This window comes from Trichoderma asperellum, chromosome 4 (assembly GCF_020647865.1).
Source record: "Trichoderma asperellum chromosome 4, complete sequence".
Lineage (NCBI taxonomy): Eukaryota > Fungi > Ascomycota > Sordariomycetes > Hypocreales > Hypocreaceae > Trichoderma > Trichoderma asperellum.
Genome location: NC_089418.1, coordinates 2,289,406 through 2,305,766, shown reverse-complemented (window position 1 = coordinate 2,305,766; position 16,361 = coordinate 2,289,406). Strand labels below are relative to the sequence as shown.

At 49.4% G+C, this 16,361-nt stretch overlaps 3 protein-coding genes across 3 annotated transcripts; all 3 read right to left on the bottom strand.

Moving 5' to 3' along the window:
* Window positions 1-1,611: 1,611 nt before the first annotated feature.
* TrAFT101_007175 (uncharacterized protein) lies at window positions 1,612-5,149 on the bottom strand. The gene is made up of 6 exons (XM_024901150.2): window positions 5,039-5,149; window positions 4,732-4,965; window positions 4,600-4,673; window positions 4,080-4,454; window positions 3,735-4,008; window positions 1,612-3,673 (listed from the first exon to the last, which is right to left on the bottom strand). The coding sequence occupies exons 1-6, from the start codon at window positions 5,084-5,086 to the stop codon at window positions 2,483-2,485; spliced, it is 2,196 nt and encodes a 731-aa protein (XP_024756644.1). The 5' UTR covers window positions 5,087-5,149; the 3' UTR covers window positions 1,612-2,482.
* A 1,293-nt stretch (window positions 5,150-6,442) lies between these two features.
* Window positions 6,443-8,592, bottom strand: TrAFT101_007174 (uncharacterized protein; the record flags this gene model as incomplete). Its single annotated transcript, XM_066127974.1, has 6 exons — window positions 6,443-6,478; window positions 6,534-7,043; window positions 7,107-7,322; window positions 7,393-7,723; window positions 7,780-8,263; window positions 8,442-8,592. The coding sequence occupies 6 exons, from the start codon at window positions 8,590-8,592 to the stop codon at window positions 6,443-6,445; spliced, it is 1,728 nt and encodes a 575-aa protein (XP_065984088.1).
* Window positions 8,593-9,400: 808 nt separating this feature from the next.
* On the bottom strand, window positions 9,401-16,090 carry TrAFT101_007173 (uncharacterized protein; the record flags this gene model as incomplete). The annotated part of the gene is made up of 2 exons (XM_024904459.1): window positions 9,401-9,938; window positions 10,020-16,090. The coding sequence occupies 2 exons, from the start codon at window positions 16,088-16,090 to the stop codon at window positions 9,401-9,403; spliced, it is 6,609 nt and encodes a 2,202-aa protein (XP_024756647.1).
* Window positions 16,091-16,361: the final 271 nt, after the last annotated feature.

The window sequence follows — 16,361 nt, the reverse complement described above, 5'->3', positions numbered from 1 at the left end:
CCATATTCTACATACTAGGTAGCAGTGCTAGCCAGCAGCAATATCGGGTGTTATGCTCGACGACTAGGCTGGCTGTTAGTGTTAGTCGAGTGTTAGTCGAGTGATGATCGCAATGCTGGCAACTAATCCTAATCAACAGCAGCAACAATGGCAAACGACTTCCGCGGCATCAGTAGCCCGAAAATGCGTAGCATCGCCAGCTTGCCATGCCCAGTTGCTAATGCATGTCCACGTATACCACGTATGGCACCGCTCAGGTGAGATTCTTCTCCGTAACCAATACCACCGCTGTCGTCACTTTTCTTTTACCCATCACCACCACCTCTCTCTCTTCTCATCTTACATGTCTCAAATTCCCAGCCCCAGCTTGGTGGAACCACCAGCCTCCCACGAATCTGCTCTCGTTTGCATAGATACAAAACCCATGCATCCGTAAACAGAGACAAAACGCGCACAACATCTTACCGACCTAAACATTTTCACCGCAGTCCGTCGGATTAATAAAAAAAAAAAAAAAAGATAATGATGAAATGGAGCAAACATGACGGCTATCACCCAGCAACGAGTGGTATATCGTAATGTGATTCATTCTGCGACACACACGCCCCTCCCAGTATTACAAGATAAATTTCCGCGTCGTGCTGAGTGACATTCAGCTCCAGAAACAGGGTCCCCCCCCCTCTTTCTCTCTCCCCTAATGTAATTGTATAATACACGCACTCCGTACGTAGGTATATTTCATTCAAACCAGGAAGGCAAACAAGACATGCGGAAAGCACTCGCAGCCAAATCCGAAACTTTTTCTTTCGGACCCGACTCGATGAAAAAATTTCCATTTTCCTTCCGAGACAGTTTTGCTTGGTCAATTACAAAGCACGTATTAACGTTGTACACGACTATGTTTCATTCTCACCAAGCCCAAACATTAGCAAACTATGACCCGAAATCATCTGTAATTTATTGCATCGCAGCACACAATGGCGGCATACATACCGGCAGTAGCAAATCTCCATTTTCTCCTCCACCGCTGCCGAGCATGATCGGTACTTGTCTGCAAAACCCTACAGGCATGCACAAGTCAGGTATAGATAGATAGATACTCGGCACTCGTTAGCAGTAGTATTTCGCACAGACCGCCCCTTACATACCGCCCTTCCGTCTATTTTTTTTTTTTTTTGTTTCTTTTCTTTTTCAGCTCTCAGCCCTTTTTCTTTTTTGTTTATGCCTTTTTTCCAGGCTTACTCGAGATAGGTATAAGCCATGAGCAGAAAATAGAAACAAGCCACCATACCACGCCGCTCTGGCTCAAGCAAGGGGAGAAAGAAAAAGACACTCGCCTTTTTTTTTTTTCTTTTTCTTTTTCTTTTTTTTTTTAAACTTGACTCGTTCGATTTTGCTTCCCTTACATCTTCGTCCTCGTTCCCCCACTTCCCGTTTCCCATGCGCGTTACATCACATATATCGCGCTCCAGCGTACCAAGCCTGGGGTACGCCATCTATGCACGAGGCGGCGTTTGGGTATCAAGGCATTGAATCCTACGGACCTCTGTTCCATGTTTCAAAAAAAAAACTTTTGATGCGTGAGACATTGTGAATAGCAAGTAAAGGGTACTTGGACATGGTCATTGTATCAAACGTATATACCTACTATACTTGTATATGCTAGGTTGTGCTCATATAACCAACCTGCTGCTACCTATGGAGCAGCATTTTCTTCAGGAGCTAAAGATCACCCTCCTCGATTTGGACCAGATTCACGGCTCGCTTGACGTCGTATAAATTGCTAGTGACCCATCCCACACCAAGCCAAAACACTCCAATGAAACGTCCGATACCCTTGTCACTCCACCTGTCTCTCGCCTCGCGGCTACTAGTCGCAGAGCTGCATGTACAAGTACGCACCAGTATTCCATAGGTAGGTAGGCAGACTCACGGCTCGGTGCTCGCGCTTTGGTAGGTATATCACGAGATTGCTTTAACACTCATCCATCCAGTATCACTGCCACCGCCATTGCTTCGCCCTATTCAGTAGACCGTAGTGCTTGGTATTCGCCAGCTCGCCACTTCCGCTCCCGGTCAAGTCAGGAGAGAATGAAAGGCGTCTGGGCTTGGTATGTGCCTTAGCTGAGCCGTCCAATCTCTCTTACTCCATCAGCCGCACGTGGCTTGAAAGGCGCGATTCTAGTCTCTGGGAGAAGAAGCGCCATCCTAGTGAAGGGCTAAAAAAAATGAAAGCGCCAGCCGTCTCCTAGTACCGGCTAATCCTGAAATCTGGTTGGGACTTGGCAAGTGTTGGCTTCAACTGTACATTCCAGTCCTATTCTCTTGTGCTTGTCACGAGTGCCCTGACTTTCCCATGGTTCCATGCTGCCGGGACGCATTCTTTTCATAAATCTAATAGCCACGTAATGCTAGTGATACTTTCGTGTTTAAGCTTCAGGCCGAGTATTTTGGCCTTCTCAGCTCCCTCGCTCGTTCGCTTTCATAGCCATCTCACCTTGGCAATGTGGTCTGTCTTCTTCTTGCTGCTCTTGACGAATCCCATGGCTCTCAACTCAGCCAGGCCTCGGTAGAACATGACCAGAGCTGTCCGCTCATCGTGCTGCTGCTGCTGCTTGTCGTGCTCCTCACTCTCCTCCTCTTCCTCTTTATGCCCGCTCACCAGGGCATAAAATGCTGACCACATATCTGCCACATTGATCAAACTGCCTGCCTCAAGATACAAATGGTATAGAATAGACGTGGCGGGAAGTGTCGCCTGCATGGTACCGTCCTCTGCATCGCCGCCTCGGCAGCAGCTACAAGCCAGATAGTCGTACGGCCGCGCCAAGCTGCGCTTGAATGTCACCCGAGGCCGTGGCACCATAATATCCCGGAGAGGCGACCTGTTGTCATACAGCCACGTCTCTGAAAACAGCACCTTCTCGGGGCGGCTTGCCCTAATGTGTAGAGTCAGCCGTTCTGATACTGCGTCTACGATGTTTGTCAACTGCCTATCCTCATCGCGGAGGGCTGCAGAGTCGCGACTCAGTTGGACCCGCTGGGCAATAACCGTCGTCCGCATCACCTTGCTCTGGCTACTATATTTGGTGAGCAGTGTGATGCCTGCGCTTTCCGCGTCTGATTCGAGCTGTTCTAGGCGTGATAGCGTCTCTTCTAGGAAGCCTAGTAGCGCGACGTCTTCCTCCTGTGACGCTGGTTGGAGATGCAAGCTCGGCTCTCCTTCCTTAAATATAGAGATAACCCGACGCAGCGTGCCAATAAGCGCGCCTATGCTCATACGCCGGATATATTCTGTTAGGCTACCATTTCCTGATTCAGGATGCGTCGTAGAGAGGGAGTCGACATACGCCCGCGAGAGTGGGGGCTGGATTGCTCCTGCAGCTTCCCTAACGAGGAGTGAGCGCAGGTGGCCATCCATCCAGCTTTGTCGGCAGTCGTTACTAGCTTGGGCCTGTGAGAGGAGATATTCGTCGTCCTCTAAAAGTGAGCGAGCATGTTGAAGGCTGTCGGTGGTTGCGAGCCCAACGGCCTTCTCCACCTCGTTGCGAAACGAGGGGAGATGCCTCAGTGCCTCGATGTGCTCGGCCTGTAGGATTTCTCCCCCTCCTTCAACCTCTGGGGCCAGTAAGACGCTGAGGGCGTTGGCGTAAAAATGGCACATATAAATGTACTGCTGTCGTCAGCCTCAAGGCCATTCGTCTTGTCTATTTTTAGTCGCAGATCAATCTCACCTTCAAAGAGCTTATGAATGCCTGAATACCAGCCATATGGTCCCGTTGGCGATCAAGCATGCTCCTCAAGATCTGCGGTCCTAGCCTAAGGGGGACATCGCTGGATATCACCGCTCCTTTGAAGACATTCTCCAAGATGGTGTCTGTCTGTACGCAATCAAACTGCGCACCGTATATCAGGCGGCACGCCGACTTCAACAGGCGGTTTTCCAGTAGATCAATTGACGTAGCAATTCCAAATAGTAAAGTAAAAGGGATCTGCGGTCGCCATGAGCTGTATGTATGCCTAATATTAGCAAACAGAGATCTTCTTCTCGTCCCCGAAACATGATTTCATCCGCATACCTAAGCAAAGTAATGATATCGGATAGTAAGCCGCTGTCAAACCCTTCAGAATCCTGAAATGCGACAAAGACATTCTCGTGAGGCTGATGGCCCAAGAATTCATGCAATGCCTCAAGGTCATACGGCAGATAGCGCCGATTTGAGCCTTGCCCAACTTGCAAGTCTTCCTCGCCGTCAACGACCAGCGTCTGCGACGTTGCATCTTGAATAATCTTCTTCAGAGCATTCTTCAAGTTGGTCGCTTCCGAAGACCGTAGCCTAATGAATTTGCTCTGTGATGTCTTCTGAAGTGAGTCCGACAGCTGTTCGAAGAGTAAATCTTGAGAGGCGATGTTGGGGCCTGTAATGATAAAAGCAGAGGGTATCTTATCGCCACTACGATTTCATTAGATTAGAACCAATTCTGAGATTTGAAATACGCATATGATTCTTTCCAGGAGGCAAAGAGGGGGGGGGGGGGGGGGGGGGAGAAAAGAATGAAAAAGAATTAGAGGGACAAAGGGGGGCTAGCAATCCTCACCACTCTGATTCTGCTTCAGTCACAAATCGCGACACGTCCTCCAGAGTCGCAGAGTTGGAGTCTCTCAAAATATTCTACCCATTTCATCAGCAAGCTTATTTCAGCCATCCCAGTTCGAGTGACGCATGATACCTTGATACGAGCATCAACCACCGCCCAATTCTCGTCAAGAAGCCGCTGCCGTCGCTGCACGCAAGCCATGCTCTCCGCACCACTAAGCAAGGGAGTGAACCACGATGATGAACTGTCCTCATCCTGCTGTGCTTCATTTTCGATTGCTGCAGCCCTCTTGGCAGTTTTCCGCCTTTTTGAGGGCCTCTCTCGGCGTGGAGCTTCATTCTCTTCCGGATTAAAGATGAAGGCCACCTATATATGGTTCAAGAATATTAGAACGTGAGGCTTAGAACGCGGTGAAAGCTCAGAACTTTTCTTCGCTTACCTGGTGATCTTCCTGGGTGAAAGTGCTTTGAGGATCTTCAGTGGACATTTTGGCCTTTGGTATATGTATCTTAATGAAAGAAATCGCTTATGCAGCAAGAAGCTGGCTGCACTTAAAGGGCTTGTGGTCGTCAAACGTCGAGCGGAGCGCGATTTGGCAGAAACACGTTCGTTATACAGTGCATAAATACAGTATAAACACTGTGTCTCTACAGTCGCTCTTAGAATTACAAGGTCGGGCTACTTACTTGTGGCAAGTTTAGGCATCGTGTTCTCAAGTATGGTAACGAAACGATGCTTAAGCCTGGGTGGTTATATAATATCAAAATTTCCAGTATCTAGTTTAAAGCTGCTAGTGTGCTTTCTCGAGTTATTCCAACAACATCACGCGCTGATATCTCGTATGCCCAATCTCGGTTTGGAGCCTTTCTATATACTTAAGCATGAGGGACCAGATAATAAAAATTGAATAACACAAATGAAATATCATACACAAATAGGAATAAGAACGCTAAATAGATAAGGATGTCCGTTATAATACATGTAATCGAGGCGGTAGAAGTGGTAGAGGCGGTAGAAAACAACTGGGTACAGTAGGTTAACACAAATTTACACTCACTTTGGTACAATAAGGGTATGCGTGACAACCAGAGATGCACTTATACTTGTATAACAGAATTTACCCGCTTAGCAGTTTTACAAATGACAGGCCACATTATGGAATGAGCTCCTCTCACACACTTGCGCATCCTTGTATACATACAGGCCAATTGATCATCTTACCACGCTGGATTTCATAAACTAAATAGAGCTTTGATTCTCAACGCGAAAAAAGCATGCTAACCTATCCTTCCCCTCCCAACCAAGCATCCTTTGACCCCGGCAGTAACAATCACCACCCCTAGAAAAGATCGAGCAGCGCGAATCAACAAATACATATGTCTCATCTCCTCGGGTGTGCGCCCCCCTCAGATACCGCAGTCACTCCACATCTCATTTCTTTCCCGTGTGTTGTGCATGCTAGGTTGAAACACCCAATACTACTAGCAGTACTCCTTTCCTTCACCCAAGACGTTCTCACGCCACTCAACAGAGCGGCTCGTAGAAGAACAAATCAGCTAAGCCTTCTCTCCATCCTTCGATTTGCTCATCCATGTTGGTGACTACTTGTACACCACAAACCAAAGAGTAAACTGTGACCCCTTTTATAGTATAAGAAAAATGTGCGAAATAATAATAACAATGAGTCCGTTGCGCCACACACAAAATGAAAGAGAGAGGGAAAAAGAAAAGTGTCGGACATCAACAGGATGTCCTTGAGTAGTCTGTATCAGAACCGAGACTTAGATATGAAAGACATTTTTGTTCTCAGAATTATGTCAGAATATTCGAAAACCCTGGGAGCTTAAGCAGCGGCTTCAACTGCTGCGGAAGCGGGAGCCTATTACAAAGAAAAATTAGAATTGGTCAATAACTGGTAAATGGTGTTATCTCACTGCCTCGGCCTCGGCCTTTTCGTCCTTCTTCTCGCTCACATCTTCCTTGGATTTTGATTCTTCATCTTTGGCTGCGGTCGTGCCAGTCACTTCTTCATCATCTCCCTTAGGCTTCTCATCATCGACCTCTTTAGTCTTGTCGTCGCTCTCTTTCACATCGCCGTTTCCAGTCGGCTTACTGGAGTCCTTGGATTCAGAAGCTCCATTGACACCATTCGCCGTGTTAGCGGGCGCAGGATCGCTAGCAAGTAGCTTGTTCCACTTGTCCAGCAAAGTTTGAGACCTCTTCTTGAAGTTGAAGTCTTCCTCACGGGGGATAGAGTCGAGCTTTAGAATAGCCTTGAAAACCTTGTTGATCTTAGTGCCCCGAATAATTGACACATCAAGATCCTGGAAATTCTCAAGGATAGTGATGAAACTGGACATCGCCTCCATCTCGTCTTCTCGTGGCTGCTGCTCTCTAGTCAAGAGACCCCTTTGGAGCTTATGGCGCAGGTACATAATTTCTTTCTATGGATTTAGTTAGTACATGATATCCATCAAGTTCTCTCGACAATGTGATGATCAACTCACCTCCTTGCGTTGATGTCGCTCCTCTGGGGTCAACTTGGGTTCTTTGGGCGCATCAGATTTCTTGTCGGTTCCCTTCTTTGGCTTGGCCTTTGCGACCTTCGCAGGCTTTTCTTCTTTGGCTTTAGGCGCTGTCGTTCCATTCGCAGCCTTTGATGCGGATGATGATGTGTTAAGCTTTATCTTAGGCTTCTTAACGGACTCAGAGCGCTGAGGGACCTGGCCGCGATTCTGCATTAGTAAACCAAGCAACTTGGCAGAGAGATACGATATAAAGGGCAGAACTTACAGCGGCTTCTTCATCGGCGGCCTTTCGCTTCTTTGGCTTAGCCTTTGGCGCCTCTTCCGCATCCTCCATATCCACGTCTTCATCCTCATCGTTCGCCTTCGCCTTTCCTTTCTTGGACTTCTTCGGCGTAGCTGCAGCCTCTTTCCTAGCCTCTTCCTGGGCAATCAGCTCATCCTGGAAACTTTGTAGAATCGCTTTGTAGTGCTCAATTGAGTTCTGCTCGATTGCGAGCTCGAAAGCTGCCTTTAGGTCCTTTCGCATCTTGTCTCCAATCGTATCTCGGGCCTTATCCGCGGTCAACTCGGATAGGGCAGTGTTTGCAACCCATCCACTGGAACCAATCAGCTACGGCCTCGACGCAGAAGGTTTGGGGGTTGCATAACTCACAATTCGTTTGTATACAGGTACATGACGGGGAAGCTTCGATCGTGCACTCGCTTACCGCCATCCGCGTAAGCCTCAGAGTAGGATCCGTCAGGACGTGCCGCGGAGACTGGTCGAGTATTGATGAGAGCTTGCGGGAGCATGTCCTCATCGCAAATGATGGCGGGCCAAGCCGGGAAACCCTTGAGCTTCACCAAGAAATGATCGCCAGGCTGAGCATCAATGTGGGTTAGGCGTGCCTTTGAGCCCTTCTTACTCAGAGTCTTGCCCTTTGACTCTCCAGCAGTCGACTTTCGTCGACCCTTGCCCTTCGCAGCAGCTGGAGTGTCGGCGGCGGCAGCATCAGCTTCAGGCTCAGCGGCAGCAGCAGTCTCGGCAGCGTCTTTCATCTCGGCATCGCCGTCCGCATCGGTCTTTTTCTCGTTCTCAGCTGGCTTTTCGGTTGCGGCCTTGGCAGTCTTTTCTGCGCTCTCGGGCACCTTGGGTTCTGTTATAGCAGCTATAGTTAGCGCAAATCCATAGACTCGGAGAAAAGGTAAACAAAAAATAATGAAAAGCAATTCGGAGCTTTTTTGTTATTTAGAATTGCAGAATTGAAGCCCAGCAAGAGTAGGAGCTTTGAACGTGGGCGAAAAGCTTGCTGCACGCGCGTTGGGGAAGCTCACCTTCAGCTTCCTTTACTTCCTCCATTGTAGCATCACCCGCTTCCGACTTATCCACAGTCTTGGCGGCCACATCTCCCTCGCCAGCGACCTTATCCTCAGTGCCAGCAACAGGCGCAGCGACCTCGGGCTTCTCTGGGGCGTTATCAGCCATGGCGAAACGCTGGGTGGCGATGCGCAGCTTCCAATGCTTAGAGACAGAGGCAGATCTCACGCGAACGGCACGAGGGTCGAGGCAAGCTCCAAAATCTAGCGTCGGACGCGTTTCGCGGCGTGTTATGCGTGTTCAATGGTGGCGCAAGGCGGGTTGCGTGATGAGACTGGAAGCTCGGCGGATGAAAGGCGCAGTTGTCTCGTTCAGCTTCGCCCGCGTTGTGCTAGGATCGATGTGGGTGACGAAAGGAAAAACACTGGAGCGAATAACGAACCGCAGGAACACGTCAAACGTCACTGAGTCTGAATCTACATCACGTGACTCGCATGGTGTGGTATTAGAATGGCGATTGACCATAAGCACCCGCAACCGCGATTCACAATGCCGAGGCGCCATAGGGCAACGGCGTTCCCGGTGCCGCTGCGCTGGACAATTGACTATAGCTCGCATGGGTCGTGCGACCATCTTCATTCGACCGCTTCGGCAGGCGGCGCCTTGGACGTCTGCCACTCCAACCCTGCCTTGCAGAGGTTCTCGCCCCAACTACCCAACCGCCTTGGGCCTCGAAAACAGCTGTTCCACAACCGCGCGCCACCACAACCCCTGTTTTACCCGGAAAACAATACACAAAGAGTAGATCATCTTCATTTGGGTCGCTGTAAAGCCAGAACCAGAAGCAGGGCGATCGCGCAAACGAAGTCTGGGCAAAAATATATCACATATTAAGATTGTATCCGTAGCTTGCCTTTACTGTACATAACCGTTCTTTTTTCCAGATATCAAATGGTAGGAGAGCGCGCGCCGGCATCTACTCCTCGTCTTCGTCCTCGTCCTCGTCGTCCTCGTCCACATCCATGCTCTCTGCTGCCGTCACTGAAAACTCCCGCTCTTGGTCCACTCCGATATAACTATCACTCATTAGGAACAGCTTGAGATTGTGCTCACCAGGAGATGGCACAGTGTATTCTAGCCGTACGTTCAGCTCGCGGCCGATGGTAACTCGTTTAATCGCCAGCAGGTTTCGAGTCTTGTCGTCGCCCACAACCAGCCACCAATTCTCCATCTTCTTAGCTGGATAAAATGGTGCATGCACCGTAGAGTCATGTTCATCATCATCCTCGATGTTTCGCGTGATTTTGATGCTCAGGTAGGATGGCTCGCCCGCTCTAATTTCGTCTTCCTCAACAACTTCATGCTCCAGCTCCAAGTCTGGATACTTCTCGTTTGTGAAATCTGCTGCTTGTGCTAGTTGTTTCTGCGAAAGACCCAGTTGCTTGACCAATTTGTTGTAGTCTGCGTTTTCCTCGGGATTCATAGCCTCCATGAAGTCGAAAATGTCCTTGATTCTATAGACACAAGTTAGCCACGGTTCGTGTATGCAAGTCGATTCATCTACAGAGATAGCGGAGTCATAATCTAATACATACCCAAAGTCATTTGCAACCTTCACGACCTCTGGAGAGAAGTGAGGAATCTGCTTGAGGGGACTGTCTCGATCCCACATTGCTTGGACAACCATCTGAGACATCTCCATGGCATTCATGGCGTTGAGGTGGCCGTCTGATGAGAGAATGTCTACCATGGCGCTGAGGAGGCTGAGAATTCTGGAAAGGATCATCTCTTGGTCCTTGGCAAGATCAATCGGGAGCTGCATCCGGGAGAAATGAGCTTGGAGCAGAACAAACGCCTTGAAATGAGGCGTATCATAGCTGGGTTGTGCCATCTTAACGGGAATGCGGTCGTAAATGCGCCGTAAGAGGCTGTCCTCATGTCGGCGGACTTGGACAGATTCAAATTCGGTAGCAGAAGTGACGATTTCCAAGATGCCCTTGAGCTTCGTCCGCGCCGTGAGAGAGAGCAAGAATGTTTGCATTGTGATGTATGAAATGTTGTAGTATGCGCCAATCATGGCAGCATTCTGTGGAGCAACAGATCCATCATCCTCATCAAACTCAATAATCTTAGACTCGCCCAACTCACGCAACGTCGTTTCCACAAGATCTGACATGTAGTTACTCAAGCCTTCGTGGGTAGTGCTAGTTAAGCCATAGTAGCTTGGGTTACCCAGTAGTCTTCGATAGAAGTACGTGAAGGTAGTCCAGTTAATCGCATCGTCACCAGACTCAATCATCTTGGTGCTAATCTCTGTGACAAAGGCATCGTGGAGATAATTGTGCAAGTGTGATTCGACTGGCAAGGCCTCATTCAAAAATTTCTTGTAGTAGTCACGCTTGACTTGAGGTAGCATGAGCACTCCGCGGCCGCGCCCATCCTTTGAAGGTCGTAGCGCCTTGCCAAACATCTGTAGAATTTCGCTGAGGGGATAGTCTACATATCTGTGCTCTCGGCCTTCAAAATACTGCGTTCCCATGACAATCACGAGGTGAGCAGTGTTCGTCAACTCCCAACAGACGTCTCGAGATGCTACAAGTACTTGAATAGCACCATTGTCGTAAAGATGCTTTACAATACGCCTATCGCTCTGGCTGAGAGCTTCATGATAGTAGCCAACGCCATGAGACAAGGCTTCAGCGAGTGCCTCTTCGTGGACGCGGTCAAGAAGGGGCCGCATTTGTTCCACATCAGCGTGCAAGAAGCGGTCTTCGTCATCGTCGGAGACGGCGGCGGCCAGCAAATCGCGCGCAGTACCTCTAGTCTGCTTTCGGCTGGGTACGAAAATCATGGCTGGCTTATCTGGTGACATCTGCGTGATAGCCAAGTATGCGGGCTTCGCCATGGCCAGCATCAAAGACGGGAAATGAGGAATTGAGAAGGATTGAATGTGAAGCTCAAGGGGCACCGGCCTGACGTGAGGACTAAAGTTGTAGATATCGTGCTTTTTGGCATCAATCCATTCGCCAATGTCCCGAGCATTCGCCAAAGAGGCACTAAGAGCAACGATTCTCATGGGCAGTTCTGTTTGAGTACGGATATAGTGCATACGCGATACGATGATTTCGTATACATAGCCCATATGGCCACCTAGAAGGTGGATTTCGTCCGCAATAAATAGCTGTACTGTCTGGATATTCTTCCGCCGCTTCCACTGTCTGGATAAAACGTCCCACTGCGTTGGCGTAGCGAGAATCAAATCACCAGCCTCGAGAAGCTTGAGGTCTGCAGCAGTTTCACCAGTCAATTTCACAATCTCTTTTCCACCGCCCAAGTGGCTGAGCCTCTTCTGCCAGTCTTGTAAGCGAGCGTCAACGAGCTCTTGGAACGGAGCAATATAAACAGCTCGACCAGCATCATCGCCCTGCGACCAGTGCCGCAAGAGAGCGAACTCGGCACATACAGTCTTACCACTTCCAGCCGGGGCACCAATGAATACGTTCTGATCCGTCTTATACAGCGAGTTGAAGGTTTGCGTCTGGATTTTGTTGAATTGCCTCCAGTCTGGATACAGATTGACGTAGTCCTGAATTTTCAGAGCAGAGACCAGCAGAGGCTGAAGGTCAAGCAGCTCAGTGTGAGGAGGAAACTTCTCTGGCAAGATAAGCTTATGGAACGGAACAGCCAATCTCGTCTCAGAGTGCATCCACCTATCCGATATGACCGAAACGAAGTAATTCGGTGGCATAGGGTCCGTGATTGGGACAGTAAAGTCAACGATATGTTCGTTTGCTTCAGATTCGGCGTAGTCTTTGCGAAGGAGGAACGTGTCATGGTATAAGATATCTTCACCATCACAGTCTTCGACTATGATCCAGAAGCTCTCAGCAGCACCATGAACGCTATCATCCCATTCGAAATTAGGAGTAATGCTCAGCTCGACTCTAAGCATGGATCTGGTCATAGGCTGGACCTGTGCCTGAACGTCGACTCTGGGGAACTTGGCAACCAGCCCGCAGACAGTACGTCCCGCTTTGGGCATACCCAGCAGCTCGCCCATTCTTGGAGGATCAAGATCAAAATAGCTGCTCCAAGAGACGTCAATTCTTTCTGCTTTTTGGACAATATCGCGCGGACAGGAGGGAAATTGGCGCAGCGGAGACATAGTAGGCCACATTCGCTTCTCAGCCATCTTGCAAAGATCTAGAGCAGTCTTTGCAACCGACGCCCAGCCCTTCTTCAGCGTGATCTCGAAGATAGCACGCAAGATTCGGCCGGCGCTCTGAGTGACATATACCATGTCTGCCATGAGAGCCAGGCCGTCTAGCTTCAGACGAGAAATATACGCTTGAAGTAGGACATTGATTTTGGCGTGTGATTCTTCAATGCTTTCCTTGACGGGAATCGGCACTCTGCCCATCAGTTTCGCGAGCTCCAGCTTTTCGTCTTGACGGACAGGGATGTATTTGAACTCATCACTGAGAGCAAATACTCTGAAAAGCTCAATAGTCGTGATAGAAGGTTGAATGAGGTTATTATAGGTGTCCATAGAACTGGATGTGATGTAGTAGTGGGAGGCAATGCGGCCAAGCTCGGTAGATTGGATCCTGCCTGTTTTCTCGTCGTATTTGACAAGATTCGACTTCCTCAAGGCCATTGCTGCAGAGTGTATCAGATCAACACGCTTCTGTTCTAGAGCTTCATCGTCCTCGTATTCCGCGCCAACTTGATACAGCCCAGGAGACCGAAGCATTCGGACAAAGAGATATGTATATCCAAGCCATTCAACACCCTCATCTCGAGTTCTCACGTTGCCAAGTACAACTTCAGCATTGAGGTTATCTACCAATTTGCTAACAAACTGACTTTCAATCGGAAGTTGCTGGTTTAGAAGCGAAAGATAGTACTGAATCTCACTCTGAGTCGTGATTATGATACCTTCACCGTAGGTGTCGAACTGAGGCCGTCCTGCACGACCTAGCATCTGGAGAACGTCCTGGGGACTCAACTCAACCCAACTACCTTTCTCTGGAGAGTAGATTTGTGTGCCCTTGATAATAACGGTATGGGCAGGCAAGTTGACACCCCAGGCAAGGGTGGCCGTAGATACAAGGACTTGGATGGCGCCTCTGGCGAACAAATCCTCCACATCGGTTCTGTCTATCCGGTTCATACCTGCGTGATGGATACCGAATCCGTAAGGTAGGATATCTTTGAGATCCTGGTCAGTTGCTTGGCTTGCAGCTTCAGCCAAGACCTCTCGGCTGCCAGCGTCGTGTCGAAGAATCTGGTTAATAGTCTCCATTTCTAGAGCCTTGTCTCGAATGTACTTGGCAGTCTTTGCAGTCTCTTTGCGGGAATGCACAAAGATGATCATTTGGTTCCTGTGGGTGCCAACGTGCTCGATAACTTTGTTGTATGTTACGTCATTCATCGTCTTTAGCTGCTTGATGGCCTTGCGATCAGTGACACCGATGAATTCCTGGCGCAATGGACAAGGTCGGTAAGAACCATCAAAGTGGAACATGGCTTTCTTGGTGTCCACGCGGAGGAAGCTAGCAACATCTCGGTAGTTTGGAAGCGTTGCAGAAAGACCGACGATTCGGACTGGTTCCCCGGTTTGTTCAGTTTTGCGAATGGTTCTGCTGACGATGCTCTCCAATACTGGACCACGGTCATCGTGGAGCAGATGAATTTCATCGATGATAATCAGGCGCACCAAGTTAGTATAAGTGAGATCAGTTGCCTTGCGAGTAATAACATCCCATTTTTCAGGCGTGGTAACGATGATCTGAGTTTCTGAGATTTGCTGCTTGGTAAGTTGACGATCACCAGTAAGCTCAGACACGCGGATTCCGTATGGCTCCAGACGCTTTCCAAAGTTGCCAACTTGTTCTTGAACTAGAGCTTTCAGGGGGGCAATGTAAACAATCTTGAAAGCATCAAGATCAATCTCGCCGGTTTCCGGGTTTCGATTCTTGCCGATTTCTCGCAATATGGTCAACATAGCCACGTTTGTTTTACCACTACCGGTCGGCGCACAAACAAGCATATTACCATCATCTTCAAAGGCAGTTGGGTAAGTCTTAGACTGAATCTTGTTTAGGGATTTGGACGTGCTGAAGGGCAGCCGCGACCATTCCGGCATATCGGTGATGGGAATAAGGATATCGTCTGGGTCATTTCGTTTCTTCGGAGGGGGGACGTGGATCTCTTCGTAGCCCTTGAAAGATCTCTTTGTCGATCCCTCTGGTAATCTGACCTTGGGGTTGGTCATCAGATGGTTGCCCTGGTCAAAAACCAAGTTGTCCAGATTGATGAGCCTCTTTGGCTGCAGTCCGCCAACTAGCTGTCCTTCGAGCCGTTCTGTCTTTGGCGCCTCGGCTGTAAAAGAAGCGGGAACATCAATGTCCATCTTGATACCTCCTTTCCCTGCCTTATCTCCATCTGTTCCAGACTTGCCCCGCAGCTCGTTAAGAATCCATTGCAGCCCCTCCGATACCATTTCCCGCTCAACATTTGCCCGCTGTTCCGCATCTGCTGCCCTGGCAAGCTTTGTGAGCCAGAAAACCTTTTCACGATTTTCGACCAGCTTCTGGACAAGTTCGTGATGTTCAAAATCAAAGAGCTCCATCAAATCGTTTTCAATCTCTCGAAGAGACTTCTCTTCGCCACCAACTTCGTCAGGCTCTCCGGAGAGCACGCGTAGGGCCTCTTTGGTCTTATCTGCTTGTTCGTGTGCGTCAGGATACAGGAGACCAATTTGCCGCTGTAGCCAGAAGGCATCTATATCCCGTGCAAGTATTGAAGGCTTCTCGCTCTTCTTGTGCTTAGAATCCACGGGTGCTGAGTCGAGAATCATGTCGTCGTCTGCCTCTGCGGCATCCTCCTCTGCTTTCGTTGTCCCCTCGCCTTCCTCCTCTTCTTCTTCATCCTCCGAGGATTCGTCGCGAACTTCGTTGACAATCTCGTCCTCTTCGTCATCCTCATCAAAAGCGACGGCTACACCCTGCCGTTCGTCGATTTCTGCGTCATCGTCATTGTTATCTCTCATATCAACATCCTCATCCTCGTCCTGGGCATCGTAATCCGTAATTTTCTTTCCCAAATTGATTAATTCGTTGAACTGCTTGGGGCTCAGGGTTGTGCCAAGAATATCGTCGATTTCTTTCTTCTTGTCCAGATCTTTCATGTCATCGTCTTTCAGATACTCCAGCGCGGCGTCCGCAGCACTTCGTACGACATCATGCGGTACGTCGCCAAGGTTGTTTGCCACGAGGGTCAGGATCAGATCAAAAGTCGCCCGCGTCGCAGCAGTCCGAGGTCGGTATGTGATACCCTCAATCAAGGCATCGTTTGCCCCCAATACACCAGCTTGCTGGGCATCGGGTTTTCGTTTTCGTTGTTCTCTTAGCAAGACATCCTGGCCTTCTTGAAGACTCCCTCGTTCAATGTCGGGCATTCCAGGCTGCTTCTTCTGCTTCGGGGCTTCGTCTCGAGCCACTCGTGAACCCATATCATTAATGCTCAAGCGCCCAGCAAGAGACTCTGGATCGCCAGTGGCCTCATCAGTCCGCCGTGTGACAAACCGACGGTCCGCCTGGAGAACCAGGTTGGACATGGCCGAGTACTTGTATTGGGATACATCGCGATGAGGGTCCGACATCGTGGCGGTCGTAGTCGAGGATAGTGTCAAAGGCGAAAAAAAGAGAGGGGGGAGAACGTCGATGTGCTCGACAAAAGCTCGATGAGCTCAGCCTCTACTTCACCATGTGCTTGCCGCCCAGACAGAAGGGATCGTGTCGGAACGGTGGGCAGCTTCCTAGGCGTCTCAGCAAAGTGAAGTCGCTGAATTGGTTGAAACCGCTGCCTTGGTCTCCGTCGCGATAAATTTCCTGAGCCAACATCTTCTGCCTTGGACGCGCGCCAAGCAGCAA

Coding starts and splice junctions, on each gene's coding strand:
- TrAFT101_007175 (XM_024901150.2), bottom strand. CDS start 5,086: ATGTCCACTGAAGATCCTCAAAGCACTTTCACCCAGGAAGATCACCAG. Junction 4,966..5,038: donor TCACCCAGGAAGATCACCAG/GTAAGCGAAGAA, acceptor AACCATATATAG/GTGGCCTTCATCTTTAATCC. Junction 3,674..3,734: donor CATTCATAAGCTCTTTGAAG/GTGAGATTGATC, acceptor TGACGACAGCAG/TACATTTATATGTGCCATTT.